Here is a 22677-nt window from a genome sequence, read left to right on the forward strand (position 1 = left end):
AGAGGGCCCGGGATGGTCATGAGAGAACTGGAGGCATGGGCCCCTGATTGACCCCCAAAACCAGCAAGCCCGAAAACCATCTAAAGACTGCCAATCCGAACATCATGCGCACGAGGAGAGACCGCAGGCTAACTAGACGTAAAGACAGCGCAGACAACACGAGGGGCATGAGGGGAGACCGCAGGCTACCTAGACGTAAAGACACCGCAAACAACACAAGACCCACGAGCCCTGGAACTGAAAAGCAGGAAAACGAGGGAAACCCAGAGCTCGGCCACCGACACAGAATAGGTGGCCTGCAGGAAGCAGAGTAAAACCGGACAGCGTGCGTGATACATCACTAGCCTAACACCCAAGTATCCACAATCAATGAACCCTTCTAAAAACACGCCATCTTATTCTTCGCCGGAAAAGAAGGAGCAGAGGGGACAGAGAAACAGAGGTGGGCGAATCACGCCCACCTGGGAAGGAAACAGGGGCGTGGACTGAACCAAGGCCAAAGTGACCCACGCCTCCAAATCCTAGAAACTAAATCCCAAGCAGGGCAGCTCCGGGGCTTCCAGTCGGGCAACCAACCTGGCTGGTTGCAACAAAAAGAATCAAGCTTGAAACGCAGCTGCCGCGTAACCCCCTGAGATCTTCAGACTAAGAATGGGTAAAGAGGAGCACAAGCGGGAAACAAGTCCTGCAAGACCTTGGATCGTAGGTGTCACCGACCCAACAGGCAGCATGACGGAGGCAGTACAGATGATCGTCTTCGTGAGGCAGGGGCATCGAACAACCTTCAACATCGCACAAGGCGAGAGAGGACACGGAAGACACACTCAAGGCATCCACAAGCCCAATGAGGTTTTTCTGGGACCATAGGGTAAGTTAGCCCTACAGGAAACCTAGGAACTGGGTTAGCTAAGCCAGTAAATCTTGTCTATCAGCAGGCAAACTGACAACCAGTTGTAGTTGTTTAAGTTCCAGGGCAACAGAGGAGGACCACCACCACCACCTAGACTTGCCTAGTAAGAAGCTAGGCAGATCACTTCTGTAAACAAAAAGCAAAAATGCTATATAAAGAAAAACAAAACCCCGAAGCCACAAACACAAACTGGCGGCCCGAAAGAAACGTCAGCCGCTGTGGGAGCAACCTGTGCCGGCCTCAGAGCGCCATGCCTGGCAACAAATCACTTCCTACCCGGGGTAAGACAGAAAGCCCAAGATCCCCGACGAACCCCAAGAGTGAAGCCGATATCAAGCAACGAAAACCTCAAACGGGAGTGAGTCACGAATGCCCCAGGGAAGATAACCCTGAAACGCAAGGGCAGTACTTATGGAGCACATAGGGAAAATTATCCTAAGCACATGAAGCCCCGTGTACAGAGAAACACCTGGCCACCACACCACCACACTACTGGTACAGCCACACAGGACAAAATGAAGGACAGGAAAGAGAGGCCAAAGGTGACTTTCAACCGCCATGCACATCAGTAGAGAATTGAAGTGGATAGCCACCGGCTCGCCAAAGCAGGCGTACTAGTTGGATGATGATTTGCTTGTTTGTTTTCTTTTAGGAGGAGTTATTTTGCTCTGTTTAGATGTAGATTGCCATTTTCACCAGCTTGTGTTTTTTTTTTCACCTATCTTTCTGGGTGTCTTTCCCAGTCGATGGTAAGTATGACATACTCTAAATGGAGAGTGCTCATAGGCCATTGTTCCCTGCACCTCTCTGAGGGAACCAGGTTCTGGCTCGTGGTCTTCGGTAGGCATAAAGAACTCCTGTGACTGATGAACCCAAACTAATATTGCACATGTCAGTTTGGAAAGCTTCAGGGAAAAGTATGGGGTTTCCCACAGAAAACTTGGTTCGGCACAAGTTCAATGCCTCCAAAATTCCTAGTGGATTCAATAGGATCCCAAGTTGAATAACTCTTTGCATGTCGTGTCCTTGGGTATGGCATTTGGCTTGTGTTTAATAGGTCACGGGTTCAATTTCCACATTGCTTTAAATGATTTTCGCACAAATCACATCATTGTGACTTCCTTGTGTACATTCATAGTGTTGTGTTCTTACATATGAAAACAAAGGTAACCTAGAAACTGCAAATATCAACAATAAATAACACTAAATATACTAGAGATGATGTAAAAATTAATAATATTAAAATAAAACAACATTTGTACTATACATTAATATACCTTGATCTCGGAGGATTTTATACAGGAATATTGAGCACCTGAAGGCACAAACCGCAAAAGTTTGGTTCCCACTATTGTTGTTTTAGAATTCTTCGCTGATTTCTGGCTCTCAAGGCTATCAACTCGAACCATCAAAGAAACTAGAACAAAATTAAAATGCATATTTTAAAAGAAAATAACTTATTAACAGAGTAAAATATATACAGTATATTAAATTTCTCTGATTTAAAACCAAGATGGAAATATGATATTCATTAATACTTAGTTTCAAATATACAAATGTGACAATGTAACAATCAAGTGATCTTTCTTACAAAAGTAAAAAAATTATGTATTGAAATGCTTAGTCCCATCATGACGGGTATCTTTGCAAGTAGTCCCATCATGAGTTTAGAAAAGGGAGAGAGTGACAAGTGTAGACAACAAGTGCCCAACTTGCTATAATACTGTACAAGACAAATAAACTAGTCATGACCATCTAACACAATGCAAATGATAGCAGTATAAAGAATACAATTATCACACTGCACACTACTTGTTAATAGATAAAAGCTACACTGACTACCACTAGGTGTCACCACCATCACAACATGGTTGGGACAGATGGCAACCCTTGCTATTAGTCCAGATATCTACCATAAACACCTCTCATTTTAGAGCCATGAGAAAGTTGATGTGAACCCCGTGTAGCCGCGGGACACTTTAATCGTGTGGGGCACCCTCAATCGTCTATGTATGATGTTCGCCATTCTGTGACAGTTACTTCATTCGTCTATGTATTGCGCCCTTTAAGAGTTAAAAGTAAGGTCTTCTGACCTGATTACTCCTAAGTCTTTTACATTTTCTTTTCTATCAATAGTGTGGTTTCACTGCGTTTTATGTGGGTCCTGTTTTCATGTTTTCATTTCTACCATGGCACAGTATTTAGAACCTATCCTCATTAAATATTGTGATATTTTCTGTTGCCAATTGAAAGACTTCAGATTGGAGGTTTGCTGTGTCCTCTATACTGTCTACTCTCAATAAAATTCTAATGTCCTTTGAAAGATGATGTACTATAGTTTATATCCCTGTCTATGCCTGCCAACATGCGAGGAGGGATGAGTAAAATGCCGACACAGCCTCATGAAGGACAGGTGCGAACATCCTGTGCATGGCTGCCAAAGTCGACAATGTGCGCTCCGATTCCCTGTAGACCAACAGAATGTCTGACAGATGTGAGTTTTTAGAACGGTGCAATTTTGACAACATAGCTTCAGGGAGCCACTGGGGATCCCCCAGAAAGAGGCTTTTCATTGCATTCAACACTGGGTATGAGTGAGCGAGTGAGTTATTCCAGGCTGGATTAATTAATCTCTAGAAAGTCTCAAGCATGTTAATGACTCTGCTTCGACAGTTTGAAAATATCCTTGTGATAGTGCTGTATTTGATCCTGCCTGACTGCATCTTCAGAACACTGCAAACCTTACCTTTCGGAGAAGCAGAATGAGGATAAGGGAATTATAACTGAACTACCTTTACTACCCTAATTATCACATGATTAAGTATTTACAGTACTTACTATTTCAACTACAATCTTGATAAAAGTAGTCCTAGCCACAGGGTTCCATATTTGTCAAAGTAAATTTACAGAGTAAAATACAATTTAATGAAAAACAAGGTCTTGGTTCACTGCAATTAGTTAGTGCATATTATCATGTGTGTCATGCACTTTTTGGATTATATTCGTGCATCAATGTACCCTGTAAATGTTGCAGAAAGGGGCAATTACACTCTACTACAACTTCAATAAGTGTACAAATTTGCTTTATACTACGAGGTAATTGCGATAGTCTTTCTCCTCATCCCCCCCCCCCTCTATTTCACCCCTCTTCTCCCTGGATCCCCTTGTTTCCCATCCCTCTTGGTTCCCCCTTTGTTCCCTCCCCTCACCCCTTGGTCCTCCCCTTCATCTTCCTCTCCCCATCACTGGGTTCCCTTCTCCATCCTCCCCTCCCACATCCCCTTAGTCCTCCACCTCTCCCCCTTCTCACAGAAAATTTATTATTAAGAAACACCAACACAATATGGGTATCTTATCCCTCCCCTTCCCCCACACCCCTTGTGGCGCCCCTTCTTCGTCCCTTCACCTCGTCCTCCACACCCTTTCCCTCCTCTCACTTCAACCCTCAACCCTCATCCCTCTCTCAGAATGTACATTATTAGGAAGCAATGAAACTACTATATGGGTCTTACCAAAAATAATGTTCTACGATCACAAGAAACTTTTGGGGCATCACAACCAATACTTCACACTAGACCACACTTGATTCCATGAAAATAGGAGAGGGGGGTTATCAACAATTACTAATATTTCTTAAATCATTTAATGTAGGCCTACCCCAACCAGCTTATGTCTGTCCCATATTCCCAACACCATTTTCCCCTACATATCTAGGCAAGGCTGGCCCAAAGCATCTGGCCTCCAACTTTTGACAGATGCACACACTCTCTTACAGTATAGATTTGTAGCAGTGAGAGTACAGTACTTAGAAATATTACAAAGGCAGGTATTTAATCCAGAAAGTTGTGTGGAAAAGCAGAATTTTTGAGGTCTCAAACATATCACTTTCCCCGTATAACCCTAAAATTCAATATTCTGTATTCACAGGCCCTGAGGTTTTTCTACAACACAGTTTGTTTAATGTACAGATGAAGACACAACAATAATTTTACACTGCGCGTTTTCATACCTTTGTGTTCCGTTACAGCAAACATATTAATGTTAGTGCATTTAACACTAATACTGTTGAAGGTTTCTTCAGAAGCAATTGGCATCTCATGAGCTACTTTCTGGGTTGTAATAATTCTTGGGTACTTTTTAAGTTCCTGAGAATATCTGCAAGAAATAACAAAATTTATTAGCATATACAGTATGTCATAAAATGCTTTAATCACTAGTTCTTAATTACTACTCTTGCAGCATAAAAAATGTTCAGGTAAGATTATATATGGAGCAGCCAACTTTAAATGGGGACTGTTGCCAACTAAAGCTGCAGTTTAGTTGGCAATAAATGCTCTCAAGGAATCTGTAGGTGGTCAACATCAACAATTTGACATGTGTTGAAGAAGCCTGTATTCTAGTGTTTGTTTACTAATACTCACCCATTATATGCTGCAACAACTCTCATTTATCTACATTGCTCTAAACCCTACAAACAATTCAATCCTAAATGCAAACCCTGCTCTGAAACTCTTCCTTGACAGATGTAATAAGACCCATAATCTCCACACCAGAAATAAAGCTCTCTTTGATATCCCCAGAGTCAAACTTAATCTGTGCAAACACTATGCAAATAAAGGGAGTAGTCTATGGAACTCACTCCCTAACAAATTAAAAGACTGTTTAACCTATGCCTTATTCAAAAGTAAAACCAAAATGAACTTAATTTCGTTAGTTTCCTGCCTAGTGCTTCAAACTCGCACTGTATCTTGTGCTACCCACTCCCTCAATATATGTGCCTAAGCCATACAACTTCACCATTGTAATCACTGCTATCATCATATATCATTGTTATGTTGAATGCAAATTTTACTACAAAGTACCTAGAAATAATCCTCAAAATATGCTACAATATACCTGTTTATAATCCTCCAATTTTACTGTAATGAACCTACTAATTTTCTTACAATGTACATGTTAACATTTTTAAATTTTGCTACATATTACCTATTTAAAATTATCTGTTAGATTAACCCTTAAATGGTGCCTGGCTATTTAGCATGTGCAACCCATCCTCCAAATTGACAGTACGATTTAATACTAAGTGTGATAAGTACATTATCTTACTGTCAAACAGTGCATAATCATACTTATGGGGCTGTTACATTTACCCAACTCCCTTCCCCGATTTAACTCTCCTCGTTTTCTGTTAAGACACTTAGAATTTTAGGATGAAGTTTTCAATTTCAATTTGCTATACACAAGTTGATGCAGCCGACCTGCAAGAGTGTGGGAAGTGGTGAAATTGTTACCCGGTATCGGTGACGGGACAACGCACGGCGCTTTGAAAGTTTATACTTATTTCATTCTCATGACATTAATTTTCTATGTACGTCATTCATTTTTATGTCAATGTGTTCACAATAGAATGTTCTATGTGCCCATAGGTAAAAAATATCAACAAAGCGTAAGTTAGAATAGCGACAAATATAAAACAACGCTGGAACATATCAGTGAGCGTCAAACACACACGAAATATTTTTACTTTTGTTATGTTTGTCAAGATTATACTTGTTGCACACAGTTATTTTTGGTTGTATATTGATCGGAATAAAATTCCCTAAACAGACATATGCATCTAATACATGATATGGGGGAAGAATTACCAGTATAAACGGCTAAAGTCACCCACCTGCAACCCGTTTGGGACAAAATACCATTTGATCGAAGTTATCCACACCTTTCATGAACTTATTGTACCATGCAGTTAAATATCAGGAATTTCTTTTTCAGGTTTATTAAACAATATAGATTTTATACAAAATTTTAAAATATCCTGAGTTTTTTTTACAATTTATTGATATATTTTAGTTTCGTTTTATTAGTTTTATAAAACTGTAATATCAATATAGCTATAGGTTAAGTACTAATTGTAATTAAGAAGCAATAAAATTATTATCTTCAAAAACTAAGACGGTTAGGTGAGGTTGTGGTTTTCTATTCAGTTTTTCAGGTAAACTCAAATATTCACAATATATTTGCCAGTACGATTTAATACTAAATGAAAATAAGTACAATTCCTAACTGCTACGAATAGTACATAATTGCACTTGTTTGTCTCCTTACATTTACCACCCCATTTTTGGAGGACGGGATGGCATGTGTCACCCATAGGTGCATACAAAAAAAAAAAAAAAAAAAAAAAAAAAATTATTTTATCTTCTAAACCTGTTAATTTGTGTTCACTGATCATGAGAAAAATAATAAAAAAATCGTAAGTGGCATATATTGCCCGCTATAGGGCGGGAAAGTCTCGCAAAAAACAGGCGCTGACTCAGCATGCGTCCCAGGCGGTCTCTTGCTCGCCAGCTGTCAGGCCGGAGTTGCCACAAAGAGATAATTACCTAATTATTTCAATATGTCTGATTGATTTTTCGTAGTTTTTTTTGCTGTAATATTATTCAATAGCGTGTAGTGTGATATATTTATATAATAAAATGAGTGAATCAGCGCTGTACTCAAAAATATGGTTATCTTGAGGTTATCTTGATGATGATTTCGGGGCTTTAATGTCCCCGCGGCCCGGTCCTCGACCAGGCCTCCACTTCCAGGAAGCAGCCCGTGACAGCTGATTAACACCCAGGTACCCATTTTACTGCTAGGTAACAGGGACAGAGTGAAAGAAACTCTGCCCACTGTTTCTCGCAGGATAATACGGGAAGAAGTGAAAACCTCACAAACTTTCAAGAACCCATAGAAGCAAGCACAAAATCACTAAGGCTCATAAAGGCACAGTCGCACCCAAGACCAAAATTCATGTAGAACTATGAGAAGAGGGGAACATGACCCCTGACATGACAAAGAAGTCCTGCCCCAGAGAAGAAAGGCGAGTAAACGGAGTAGAGTACCCACCGACAGGATGAAACCGACGGATCCAAAGAGACAAGGAACCGAACCCGGGGAGGGACCGATGCCCAACAACTCGTACGTATAAGTGGGAAAGGAAAAAATCCCACTCCCCGTAATTGCAAGCCCCGCTCAGAGGGTAGAAAACCCAGGCAGGGTCCAACGGGGCCCGAGGCTCCCCCCCCAAGTAAGCCCCTCTCCAGCCCCGGGAACCCACACGGCAGGCCCCGTGGCCGAACCGTCCCCTCAAAGCCCCCCCAGCCTCACAAGAAAAAGTCAAGGCAGCCGGAAAAGTATTAAGGAAGGGAGCCCACTGGCAGACGCGTACAATACGGCTGGAGGAACAGGCTCGAATGCCTCCGTCGCTACCCTGGAAGGGGAATTCCCCGAGACCGCCCGAGTCTCAAGACCATCGAAGCCCTACCCACGACCCCGAACCCACAGACAGTGAGGATCTGGATGCAGGGAAGAAGGGAGGGACCAGACCAGACCACAACAGGGAAAAGACAAGGGGTGCAAACAGAAACAAAACCTTAGCAACCAACACACTCAAGCCCTGTCACAACAATCAAAACGGGGCAGCCACGAGGCTTCAGGGGAGCAAACAACCTAGCGCGTTGGCACCACCTGAACTCAACGTGCAACGCCCGTGCTGCCTGCACCCGTACAGTCAGCGACATGTGATGTCATACTCGTTTGCTCATTTCTGTTTGTGGAGTTCTATTCACTTGTTCGGCTTTTTTTGTAGCAATTTTCACCAGAATAGGGGTTTGTTTTGGGATGCCTAACTCGGTCGATAGCAGACATAGAATGCTTCCAACTACACAGGGTTCTATAGGCCATTGCTCCTCGCGCCTCTGTGAGGCGGGCCAGGTTTTGGCTCATGGTCCCCGGTAGGCCCACAGAACTCCTTACACATGACTGATGCCAAAGTCTGACATTAGAATATCAGCCTGGATAGCTCCGGGGAGCCGACAGAGCTCCCCCCAGAAACATCAGTGCTATGTACTCTCATAAACATAATGTACCTTGTATATAAATAAATAAATAAATTCTACTAATTACATTGCACAACAAAAGAATGATCACCATGTACAATAGCTGACAACTTTTATTTTGGACCTATATTTCAATTTACTGTATACTAGTCACCAATATACATTATTTGTGTGGCATCCCATTTAAAAATTTAATAAAAACCACAGACATTTCACAACTTTTCCTACATGTATATTGTTGTTCACTCAATTACTAATATTCCCTTTACTTAAAATGATAGCATACCTAACAAGAGATGTGATGAATGAACCCAATTCAGGGCTCCATTCTAGCTGCATATTGTCAACTAGTGCTTCAGCTTGAAGAGGAGGCAAACAATTGTTACTTCTACCACTACTAGCAGGAACTGAAGAAAGCTGGAGAAGACAGAGACCAATGCATGCTGGTGTTCCCCACACATGAATTCTTCTTGGGGCTGTAGTGGCTGAAACTGGTAGCACAGCTGGAGCAATGCTGTGCTGTACTTGTCCCAAGGTAGAAACCAATGACTCCAGAATTAATTCTCCTGCAACTTGTGAAGTCCACTGAGACACTGCAGCACTGAAACGTGCGTGTTGAAGACTAGTTTGGCCATATGAGGAGCCTGGCACTGAACCACCACAGCTCACATCCCACATTTCTACAATCATACCAATGCAGTACCGATGTAACAGAATTTTCCATGCACCTGATTTCTCTTTGTTTCTCGATTCTTGAACCTGTCACCAGAGTTAACATGTTAAGCAATAATTAACACAATAAAATTACAGTAATTCAACAAATTCATTGCAGATATATTAATAATTTACTACTGTACTAATATTTTTTAATATGAAACAAGGGAAGGTAACTAATCTAATACACAATGTATTTGAGAATACAGTATATGCATAAAACACATGTAAAGGTTAATGATCCCATAAACTGGATAGAGATATTAAAGCACATATTGTTCATATAAGCTTACATAACACAACGCTGGAGGTAGAGGCTTCTGTCGAGACATATAGGTGGTCCATAACCCTAAGTCACGGTGATCGTACAATAAATGGAGAGATCTAAATTCACTCTTCATGTTAACTCGGTCACCAACAAACTGTAAATACAGTACACGAGAAAGGCATAAAAGAAGGTCTGCTGAATCACACACAGTCTGAAATGTCATATAATTAGTGGCTTAATAAAATATACAAATTACATTGTATGTACATACAAAGAAACCACTGTAATCTGATCCTCCACATATCTATTAAATTGATTAGCATTATTATTATTGTTATTGTTATTATTATTATTATTATTATGTTATCTGCTGGGTTAGGGAAATACTTTTTTTTTTTACTTTAAGTTCTATATAGAGATAATAACATAAGAATAAATGAAACTGTATAAGGCCTAATGGCTCATACAAGTCAGATCCTATTTATATCTACCAAAAGTCATTCATAAACATGTCTTGAAACAATTCAGCATTCCCACACCTATAATCTTACCTGGTCATTTCTTCCAAAAATCAACAACCACATTTCCAAATATGTATCTCGCTAGGTCTTTCCTGAATCTAAACTTCTCCAGTTTGCATCCATTGTTTAACTTCTGTTTTGTGTTGATATATTTAAAATCTAGTTACAGTTTATTCAATTTGTTACACTCTTTCATGCACTTATATACATTCAACGAGTCACCCCTTATTCTTCACCTTTTTAAGGAATGTAAATTAAGCTTTTTCATTCTTTTCATATGGAAGACTTCTAATTCCTGGGATTAACATTGTCATCCATCATTGTATGTATTCATGTGAATTTATGTTCACTCCACAGTATGGTGACCTAAATTGAACTGCATAATCTAGATGGAGACTAATAAGAGCAAGATACAGGTGAGGAATAACATTATTTGTTTAATTACTTATGCATGTAGAAACAGATCCTGGTATCCTATTTGCCTTGTTCTGAACATTTATGCATTGATTTTTTGCCTTTATATCTTTACTAATCAGTAACAAGCACCGGAGCTTGTCATAGATCCATGCAAATGGATCACATCAGATATTGGAGTTCTGTTTGACCTACAGGACCAGAGCCAAAACCTGATCCCCCCCCCCCCACAAAGGAGCAAAGAGTATGTCAATTTGCCACCACACACGGAAAGCATCCAGAAAGTCAACTAAGCTTTACATACAACTAGATGGTTATAAAAGACCAAAGCCTTCAAACTGCCAAACAATTCACACAGAACAAGAGAAACTGTCATAACTAACCCTTAACCCCTGGGCTGCTCTTACAATTATAGCCTGCAACACGCCCAGGCACAAGGAAAAATAAATATTTCATCTTGTAAAAATATTCATTTGTGTTCCCTGATCACGGGAAAAAAATAGCGTTGAATGTAATGCAACGCCAGTTTCAGGATGAGTCCCAGAGGCTCCCGGAACTTTCCAGGCTGATATGCTAATGTCAGGCTTTGACATCAGTCACATGTATGGAGTTCTGTAGGCCTACTTAGGAACACGAGGAACACTACTTAGGATATGCACCAAAAATAAATTTGCTTTTACCTGTGTCTGTAGATTAAATCTATTGAGGAAAATTGAAGAGTCGTGTATACATTGCAGCCTTGTATTGTCCACCTGCAACTCTGTACTGAAGTCTGGCAAAAGGGCTGGCAGGTTCTCTATAAATAAAGCAAGCCAACATTATTTGCATAATTTCTTTATGTAATCTATATATAAGGCCCCCCCCCCTCCGAGTCAATTTTGAGTCATTTTCTAGGAAGAGCCCCTTGGTGGCTTCAAGAAGCAATCTGGCCGAGTTGGCCCCCCACAGGAGGGGGCCAACATTAATCACAGGAGTCCTGTTCGGCCTACTGAGGACCAGAGCCACAACCTGGCCCCACCTTATCATCAAGGTGCAGGTAATGGGAATAATTATCACCACCCTCACCAGGAAAGCATTCAGAATCAGCAAAATTTTAGAGACAACTGCAAGGTTAAAAAAAAAAAAGCACTGAAACAGCCAAATAACCCAGCAAACAATTGCTTCATTGAACCCAATAGTACCATTAGTCACCACCAGACAGCCAGGAGCCACAGGCCCCTAGTCCAGCTCCCAGGTCAGTCCTGTCGCTGATTCTGACTAAACTAATAGTGCTCTCCTCAGTTCACAAACTGTCGCAGCAGGTCCCACTGCTTCTCAGATAAGTGCCACACACTATTTCGACGTTGTCCTTTGGGGACCAATTACTTGTTGTATTGTTCCACTTTTTTTTTTAACTATTGCTTCACGTGTAACTTTTTCTCCCCCAGCAATCTTGTGGGGACTTGGCAATTTTTATGCTTTAAGATGCATGTATTCAGGGCAACCCTTTTCTAGGTGCTTGTTTGGCATTGTCCCTGCACTGACAGTTGCTTCTCTGATGCATTCAGGAGTTCACCTCTCTGAGGGGTTAACCACCAGGGTGGGGTGCTTCACCTTGAACAGTGCATGGGTCGCTGACTACTCACTATTGGCCCTGGGATTAAGGCATCCTATTTGGTTGTGAGAGATGTACTAGGGTACATACAGTATGTGTTTGCTTACATGGACATCCTTCGTAACCGAGTTTTTATAGGATGTGTTCAGGGTCTTCTTTCGGTGAGTGTTCCTAGTACTTGGATGTCCTGTTTGGCTAGTAACTTTCAGGCTTTGGTAATTTTCCTGTGGGTCTAGGGCCATGGCACATTAATCAACCCGTTGAGTCCGCACTCACGACATGCGAGTTTGAAGGGTGCTCTTCAATCCTACTACTGGTCAACAATCATCCTCTTTACCTCCACCATGCTGCTTGTTGGCTCCCAAGATTTGAGAGCTTCCTGGGTCATCTCCCTTGGCTCTCAGTGGAGTTAGTCATTCCCTCCCCATTTCTTGGCTGTAAGGTCAGGGATCATCCTTTCAGTTATGCAAGGATACTGCAATGTCATTGAATTCGGGCATGGTCAAACTTTCCTTGTCTGTTTGGCGGGTGTCCCCGGGCCCCCAAGCGGGAATTGGCAGACCTACAGTATATTCTCAATCTTCCAGGACTGAACAGCTTCATTCCCTATCCTACCTTCTACATGATGACTTTGGCTCACGTTAACCTTATATTAAATGCAGGTTCTTGGATGATGTCCTTGCACCTTAATGATTTGATACGCTCATGTTAAGTATACCATTCTCGTTTGATGCATCATCCTAGATTGTATACTTGTGGGTAGTCTGTCGTTATACAGCAAGGATACCTAATACACAACGTTAGTTTATTTTCCACATGTTCTCAGTGTTCATGAATATTTGAAATAATTCGTAGCCTAATCAAATGCTACTTAAATTTCTCTGATTTCAGCGTGTATACGAGGAGTCGACAAGTTGATTCTCATCATTCGTGATATTCACCTCAGGTTCTTTCTTTATTGGGATCCTGTGACTACGAGGATGAATGATGAAATGGCGTTACAGAAATCGTCTTGCAGATAAGACATTTATTTCGTACAAATTTATCTAAGATTATTACCGATTTCCATATAATTCATATAGGATCTTTACAGTGAATAATTTAGTGCCAGAAATAATGATTTGGTAATTGATGTGTTTCCTTGCTCAACATCATCTGCTATATGCTGTCGTCACCTCTCTTCTTGCTGCATTGGCGGAACCACTCTAGCTTGCAGGCCCTGCTTTGCATGCTTTCTCACATGCTGTTTCACCTACGCCCTGCTCCTATGCTGTCTGAGCCTGCCTGGTCCGTTGACCAGATTCTTTCTTTTCTTTTGTCAACTACATTTCCGGTGGCCCCTTCAGTCCTACCTTGTTTCGATAAGCATTCTTTGGTTTTCTCTGGCCTTCGGTTGCCAGGTGAGGGTGCTTCTTGAGCAGGTTTGGTACTGGGGATTTTGTTCTTCTGGCCCTTGTGGGCACCTTGACAGATTGTTGCTGGCACCTTTTCTGGCTGGGAAGGAGTAGATTGGCTTCCAGTGGGACCTTCTGGTGGTGGATGCTTGATTATTTCTGCCAGGGGTGCAAGATGCTCTATGTCAGTGGTGGTTTTTTGCAGCTACCTTCATGTCACCGGTTTTGTTTCAGTGGTCTCGCTGTGATTCTCTGTGGTTCCATGTAGCAGGGCTCATATTTCTCATGTCACCTGCAGTGATTTATGTTCTATCCAGCCTACGGTTTATGCTTGTACCATTGATGTGCTTCTGTAGGCTGATCTTTCGGCGTTTTGTCCTTGTGTCTTTGGTCATTCTTCAGGCGTCAGTGTTTTGGCGGTCGAACAGGGTCTTAGCAGCCGGATATCTTGTGGACGTTTCATGTCTTCTGCGGCTTTGTGTGGCCTTGGATTGTTTTTCATGGCTGTTGGGCTCTTTTTGTCTTGATACCTGTGGTGCTTCCTCCTCCCTGGTGTGTGCCCTTTCTTCCTTCTCCATGAGTAAATAGCTTTAGGGAGCCACAAGGGCTCCCCCCAGACCAGCATTGAATGTAATGAAATGCCAATTTCTGGGTGAGCCCTGGTGGCTCCCTGACATCCTCCCTCCTCCAGGGTGTCAGGGTGGTTTCCATCATCATAACAACTGGTGGTGGAGCAGCCAGCTAACCAGGTCAGCCTCCCTCCTTCCCTCAATTAGGCAGGGGGGGGGGGAGGGATGGTGTGTTCTAGTGCATGTTTGTTTCACAAATTTTCTATGGTTTGTTTATCTTGTTTTGGCAATTTTGAGGCTGTGGTCTCATTTCTAACCACACAGTAGTATGTTTTGCTTACTTTCTGGGTGCCTTCCCTAGGATGGTGGCAGACATGAATAATTTGACATAAAAGGTTTACATAGTGCCACTGCATTCTGCACCTCTCTCAGGAGGCCAGGTTCTGGCTCATGGTTCCTGGTAGGCCAATAAGTCAATAAGAACTCTATGACTGATGGCACCTAGTAGTATGGCACTGAATCAGTGTAATAGCTTCAGGGAGTCACCGGGGTAACCCAGATATTGGCATTTCATTACGTGCAATGCTGTTTTTTTTAAACCATGCAAGATACATAATCATTTACACTTGGCAAATATTGGTGGTAATGATCCCAAAATTGCACATGGAAAAAAAAGTTTGAGAGATTGGGGGGGGGGGGGGGGAAATGGCAGAAAGTGCAAAATAGCCTCAATGAAAAGAAATGGTACAATAAGTTAAGAAACATTTCTATCAACATTAAGGGCCCCAAGACTTTTGAACATTCTTCCACAATTCCCAGGAGACAACTACCTGACCTCTCAGTGTATTCAAAAGAGAACTTGATAAAAGTCCAAAGGATACCTGATCAATCAGGCTGTGGTTGATACTTCAAATTGCAAGCAACAGCATCCAACAGCCTGGTTGACCAAACCACCAAACAGGAGGCCTGATTTGAGGTCGGGCTGTGGGGATATTGATCCTTAGAACCATCTTGCCTGAAATGCTATGCATGCCAGTGGCTGTACAAGAATGTAAAAACTCTTGTGCAGGTTTATATAAATAAATAAAAATATAATAATCTTAAATTATATCTAAGCAGAATAGGAAGACGAATTATGTCGGCACAACTGTGACAAGTGAAATTTACAGTTTAGTTATCAGAAAATATTTCAGTATGTTTTGCACTGTATAATTTTTAATGGAGTAGAAATATAGTGATAATGTAGGAAAGGAAAAAACCATAGACCTGGTTTATTCAGAATTTGTTATAATTTTTAAATACAGTAAAACAACACTTACCTAATCCTCCTTCACGATTAAGGTGAGTCTGAAGATCGATGCCAACCAAAGATCCTTGTAATGCCATTTGACTGAGGTTATTCATTAACCTTATTCCAATGTCTTCAACTTTTACCTGAAATTTCTAAAAAACAAAAAAAAAAACAGCATTGAATGTAATGAAACACCATTGTCTGGGTGAGCCCCGGAGGCTCCCTGGAGCTTATCGGGCTAATGTATGTTATATTAGACCGGGACATTAGCTAAGGAGTTCAGACCTACCAGGGACCAGCGCCAGAACCTGGCCCCTTCAGAGAGGTTTCAGGGAGCAATGGCCCTGGAAAACCCCTTTGTGGTTGGGGTTTTCCTTATCTGCCATTGACCGGGGTCAGGCACCCAGAAAGGTAGGCATGACAAAAAAAACCCACATGGTAAAAAACTAAAACAAAAAAATGAACAGAGAGGTAGAAACTCCCTACATTCACAAGGAAACAAGCAAACATCACACTTTACAGCCGCGCCGATCGTCCGCGCAGCCCTACCCGCCCCGAGAGGGGGAGGGGGGAGCCCCGGACCTACCGCACCGGCTGCCAAGCTTCAGTTCGGAAGCTAAGCTTCAACCAACGTGAAAAAACCGCCGACCGGTGGGAGGGAGGGTTGCCAGGGAGCCTCCGGGGCTTACCCAGAAAATGGCGTTTCATTACATTCAACGCTGGTTTTCTGTGGGGAGCCCCTACGGCTCCCTGGAGCTTCATACCCAAACAGAAGGAAAAGAAAAAAAAAAGTTTTTGACTGATAGAAAAATGAGGGCTGTGATCAGAGGCAATGTATTGCACTGGAGAAATGTCACAAGTGGAGTACCACAGGGTTCAGTTCTTGCACCAGTGATGTTTATTGTCTAAATAAATGATCTACCAGTTGGTATACAGAATTATATGAACATGTTTGCTGATGATGCTAAAATAATAGGAAGGATAAGAAAGTTAGATGATTGGCATGCCCTTCAAGAAGACTTGTACAAAATAAGTACATGGAGCGCCACTTGGCAAATGGAATTTAATGTTAATAAATGCCATGTTATGGAATGTGGAATAGGAGAACATAGACCTCACACAACCTATATATTATGTGAGAAATCTTTAAAGAATTCTGATAAAGAAAGAGACCTAGGGGTGGTTCTAGATAAAAAACTATCACCTGAGGACCACATAAAGAATATTGTGCGAGGAGCCTATGCCACGCTTTCTAACTTCAGAATTGCTTTTAAATACATGGATGGCGATATACTAAAGAAATTGTTCACGACTTTTGTTAGGCCAAAGCTAGAATATGCAGCAGTTGTGTGGTGCCCATATCTTAAGAAGCACATCAACAAACTGGAAAAGGTGCAAAGACATGCTACTAAGTGGCTCCCAGAACTGAAGGGCAAGAGCTACGAGGAGAGGTTAGAGGCATTAAATATGCCAAAACTAGAAGACAGAAGAAAAAGAGGTGATATGATCACTACATATAAAATAGTAAGAGGAATTGATAAAATCGATAGGGAAGATTTCCTGAGACCTGGAACTTTAAGAACAAGAGGTCATATCGATATAAACTAGCTAAACACAGATGCCGAAGAAATATAAGAAAATTCACTTTCGCAAACAGAGTGGTATACGGTTGGAACAAGTTAGGGGAGAAGGTGGTGGAGGCCAAGACCCTGAGTAGTTTCAAAGCATTATATGACAAAGAGTGCTGGGAAGACGGGACACCACGAGCGTAGCTCTCATCCTGTAACTACACTTAGGTAATTACACACACACACCCTTAGAACAGCAAACGGGAACCACTAAGCAGACCTTCCCACCAGGCTGAAAACAAAAACAAGAGAAAAAACCCGCAAGAGGACAATGTACCCAGACGGAATAGAGCCGGTCGCTGTTATGGGTGGAAACTAGCTGTGCAGTACCCCGTATCCCTGCCAGTGACGAAAATTACCCCCTACCCAGAGACAAACAAGGGCAAGAAAAAACAGCTGACCCCAAGGGCGGCCAAATACAGAGAAGTAAACAGCACAGCGGAGGTAGATCCCAAGGTGACTTGTGGATGGAGGCCCCAAGCCCCAAGGGCAGTACTTACTGGGCACCTAGGTAAGGGAACCCTAGGCGCATGCAGCCCGAGTACCGTGGAATACTTCTCCTGGATCACGCACCACCTGAGGGAACAGCCCACACCACAAGGCACAGAACTGAAACAAAGGCCGGAGCCAGAGGCACGACTGCACCAGACTCCCATCAGCCAAGAACTGTAGGTTGGGTTGCCGACGTGAAGGGTCTGGGGCTCCCCCATACCCCTCCCAGGGAGGGGGAGGTTGCGCAGACGGCGACGCGGCAACATCATGACGTCATTCTTGTTTGCTAATTTCGTTTGGGGAGTTCTGTCAACTCGTTTGGCTTTCAGTAGCAATAGTTTCACCAGAATAGGGGTTTGTTTTGGGGTGTCTGTCCCAGTCAATGGCAGATGTAGAATGCTCCCAACCACAAGGGGGTTCCTACAGGCCATTTCTCCTCGTGCCTCTCTGAGGTCCCCGGTAGGCAAGAACTCCTTGCACTTGACTGATGCCAGAAAGTCAAACATATCCATTCAGCCTGGATAGCTCCGGGAAGCCTACTAGGCTGCCCCCAGAAAAATGTGAGTGTAGCTAGTTCTTCCAAGCGTGTCTTGGTGTGTTGCAGCTGCCATTTAGTGGTGGTCAGAATAGTAATATAAATATACAGTGAACTGCTAGTTGGCAGAGAATTAACTGATGTTCTATGTACTTTCACTTATTTTTAGAAAGGAGTGAGTTTTTAAGTTTGCTCTTTCATATCATAACAAGCAGTCATTTTCCTTGGAAATAACAATTAGACTCACCAAGGGAAGAAATAGCCAGAATCTGTGCAGCAAATTATGCACTGAAGTATTATTTTTTGTAGACAAAGCCGACGGATTGATTATAGGTGTGGATGCCTGCGCATTGTGCTCCAGGAATGTAAATAACCGTTCTCGTATTGTAACTTGTGGTCGGCAAAGATGCACCGAGATATTCTGCAATGAAAAAGTGTCCCAGTAAATCAATTGGAAATACTCAATAACTTCAAATTGTTTGAGATTAAAGGAGTATAGATGTAGTTTAAGAGAGACAGAAACCTAGAAATTTGTTTACATAAAAAATTAATTTCAAAGTAGAGAAATTAACATAAGCCATTATGAACACAAACTGACCAAACAAATTATTTTGCAATGAAACTAAAAATGGGAACAGGGAAGGTTATAATCTTGAACCTGAAATATATTATTCTTACTTCCATTGCTGCTACTGTTTCAGCATTAGCCTCAATAGAAAGTTTGAGGGAGATGGCACATTCTATAAGTGAAGGATCTTGGTTTTGTCCAGCACATGCAGTACCTCTCACTGCTGACTTCACATCTCCTTCACTAACATGTTGAAGTACTTTGAAGTGAGCTCCACTTATGGACACTTTCAGCTGTAAGGAGAGAAAAATTGTGTTGAGGCTCCTCTTTCTTTCTAGCAATAAATAAAAATAATAAATAATAAATAATATATATATATATATATATATATATATATATATATATATATATATATATATATATATATATATATATATATATATATATATATATGTCGTACCTAGTAGCCAGAACTCACTTTTTGGCCTACTATTCAAGGCCCGATTTGCCTAATAAGCCAAGTTTTCCTGAATTAATATATTTTTTTCTAATTTTTTTCTTATGAAATGATAAAGCTACCCATTTCATTATGTATGAGGTCAATTTTTTTTATTGGAGTTAAAATTAACGTAGATATATGACCGAACCTAACCAACCCTACCTAACCTAACCTAACCTATCTTTATAGGTTAGGTTTGGTTAGGTAGCCGAAAAAGTTAGGTTAGGTTAGGTTAGGTAGGTTAGGTAGTCGAAAAACAATTAATTCATGAAAACTTGGCTTATTAGGCAAATCGGGCCTTGAATAGTAGGCCAAAAAGTGAGTTCTGGCTACTAGGTACGACATATATATATATATATATATATATATATATATATATATATATATATATATATATATATATATATATATATATATATATATATATATATATATATATATAGGTGCCTAGAGTGGGCCATCTCAACAAAAACGGATAAAAACAGGTGGGTGTGCAGTGTATGGAATACAACGGCAGTGAGGGCCACGCTGGCGCCCTCTAGGCCTCCCACGGCTAAGGTGTGGGGGAGGAGGGGGTGTTGTTGTTTGGTCGGGCGAGGGGGGGTCACTCATGTGCCACCCAGTGTTTATAGAAATACGTTTGGGAAAGAAAAATGAAAATAAAAATCAGCAATCATGGTCAGAGCTAATAGAGCTCACAGTGTGTCGGATTACAAGTGTATGATTCATTCACCATTGTGCAGTGATATACAAGAAAATTATACCAGTGTTTAAGTGTCACCCAGACCCCCCCCTCAAGCTGAGCGAGGCCCGGTCAACCCCCACCTCCTCCCCGCCCGCCGGCCTGACCGCACCACAGTACATCCTGCCATCCCACCACCCAGCCCACCCTGCGCCTGGGTGTCTCCCACCCACCTATTCACCGCCCACACAGTGCTTGTTGCAGGGATGTGCTACCCTCCATGCACCCAGATATGGCGCAGGTCACAGCAGGCATTCAGGTTCCTCCCAAAAGGGAGGGAGACACAAGTACTCATAGGAGTGGTGAGTGTGAGGGACAGCTAGCCACCCCTCCTGCCACCACCCGTGTCCACCCCTGCCGCCACCACCCCTGTCATCCCTCCCCCGCCGGCCGCCCGGGGGATGGAGGGGACTCCACCAACTAACCAGGAACCCCTCAGCCAAGAACAGGGTCCTGGGAACAGTGCACCCAGACGTGCAACCAGAGGACCCAGACCCAGAGGAACGTGTCGGGTGTGTGACGAATCACACAGCCTTAGAAACGATGGAACCCTACGTCAACACAACAACTGTGAGGGTTCATTGACGGTACCTGTAGAGAGAGAAGGCCCACAGGTCCCCCCGGCACCCCCACACATCCCAGCAAACTTCATATCATCAGATGACCTCCTGGGGGCCATCAAAGCATCCACCACCAGAACTCTTCCCCACATTCCTAAAGCAGCGCGCCCATTTGCAGCAGGGAAATATACAGACCTTTTAAGGAAAGTAAATGAACGGTCTGAAAATCTTAATGCTGCGGCCACCATCAAAGCATGGCATAATTTGCTCCTGTTTGGCAATATTTGCTTAGGCGTACCTGCAAGAGGAGGCAAGTCGCTAGCCTCATCAGTCACTAGGGCAATAAATAATTTCCCCAGAGCTGACAACTTGATCCCCATCCCTCCTCAACGCAAAAACCGTCGTGGCAGACCCAAGAGTTCCAATGACAATTTTAAACTTGGAACACAAGTGACCAAAAAAATTGAAGAGGGCAACACAGTAGGGGCAATTAGGTTACTTACCAGCGAAGACACAATCGCCCCTAGAAATACCGCTACCGCCAACTCGCTGAGAGAGAAGCACCCTCCTAGAGTACCATGGGAACCCACTGCTCAGGACACAATTGTCCCAGACATGGGACCTCTATTCCTCCAAGCGTCAGAGGTATACAAAGCCATCATGTCATTTCCGCCAGGCTCGGCAGGGGGATACACTGGAGTAAGACCTCAGCACCTCAAGGAGATGGTAAATCCAGTTCTCGGAGAAGTTGCCGAGACACTATTGTCAGAGGTCACGAAGTTTGTCAACGACTGCCTCTCTGGGTTGATCCCAGATACAATAAAACCCTTTTTCTTTGGAGCATCCCTTTGTGCCCTCAAGAAGAAAGATGGTGGAGTCAGACCCATTGCCGTGGGTAACACACTTCGGCGCCTTGTTGCTAGGGCAGCTGTCAGAAAAATTAGCATAGACGCTGCGACGATGCTTCGACCCCATCAACTAGGTTTTGGTGTCCCCCATGGCTGTGAAGCAGCAGCTCATGCAGCAAGAGCCTATATAAAGCACCTCCCAGAAAATAAGGCATTAATTAAATTAGACTTTAAAAATGCCTTCAACCAGGTAAAAAGGGATGTGGTACTGGAAGCAGTTCGAACAAGCTTTCCTTCTCTACTCCCCTTCGTCTCAGCAGGGTACAGTAGGGAATCGACGCTGCTGTTTGGGGAACATGAAGTTGTTTCTGCAGAAGGTGTCCAGCAGGGAGACCCACTTGCCCCTTTTCTTTTTTGCATGGCTGTTAAAGAGGTCACAAGCAGGTTGACCAGCGAACTCAACATCTGGTTCCTGGACGATGGCACCCTGGCAGGGACACAGGAGTCCCTGCTAGAAGATCTACAGCTGGTGAAATCTAAGGGAGAGGAGTTAGGACTCACCCTAAACCCATTAAAGTGTGAAATCATCTCATCTAGCCAACCAACCATAGATGCAGTGCGAACCATATTGCCAGGAGCCCAAGTGATCGCTCCCACCGACAGTGTGCTGCTAGGGGCACCTCTGGGCTCGAGCGCCATTGAGGTAGTCCTCGAAGAAAAGCTGAACGACCTGAGGAGGATGGAGGGAAGAATAGGGGCTTTGGACGCCCACGATGCTCTGTACCTTCTCACAAGGTGCCTGGCTTTGCCCAGACTGACCTATTTCCTAAGGTGTGCTCCCTCCTTCGACAGCCCAAAATTAACAGAATATGACACACTCCTAAGGTCAATAACCGTGAAAGTGTTAAACCTCTCCCTGCAAGATGACCAATGGGACCAAGCAACGCTCCCAGTTAGACTCGGGGGGATAGGTATTCGCAAGGCGACCCAGTTAGCATTGCCGGCATTTTTATCCTCGACCAGTGCAACAGGTGAATTAGTTAAGGAAATACTACCGGAACACCTAAGAGACTTCATTGGGATTCATGATCCCAAATTCGCGGAAGGAGCCGGTCAGTGGGACACTCTTGTCAACTCTCATCCTCGACCGACTTTTCCAAATGACTGCAAACAGTCCAAATGGGATAGCCCCATAGTGGAGAACATCGCCACATCATTGCTGGAGGCAGCTTCCAGGAAGGACAAAG

The 22677-nt window shown here is 42.9% G+C and overlaps 1 protein-coding gene across 1 annotated transcript in view; it reads right to left on the minus strand.

The window, feature by feature from the left end:
- Positions 1-22677, minus strand: part of hob (bridge-like lipid transfer protein family member hobbit) — a 118498-nt gene that overhangs the window by 79462 nt on the left and 16359 nt on the right. The window contains exons 6-13 of the mRNA XM_045768139.2: positions 18892-19074; positions 18461-18634; positions 15587-15710; positions 11391-11506; positions 9801-9929; positions 9080-9552; positions 4920-5065; positions 2188-2327 (exon numbers count right to left, since the gene is read on the minus strand). Coding sequence (XP_045624095.1) covers positions 2188-2327; positions 4920-5065; positions 9080-9552; positions 9801-9929; positions 11391-11506; positions 15587-15710; positions 18461-18634; positions 18892-19074 — 1485 coding nt within the window. The remainder of the gene's footprint in view (positions 1-2187; positions 2328-4919; positions 5066-9079; positions 9553-9800; positions 9930-11390; positions 11507-15586; positions 15711-18460; positions 18635-18891; positions 19075-22677) is intronic.

This window comes from Procambarus clarkii, chromosome 91 (assembly GCF_040958095.1).
Source record: "Procambarus clarkii isolate CNS0578487 chromosome 91, FALCON_Pclarkii_2.0, whole genome shotgun sequence".
NCBI classification, from domain to species: domain Eukaryota; kingdom Metazoa; phylum Arthropoda; class Malacostraca; order Decapoda; family Cambaridae; genus Procambarus; species Procambarus clarkii.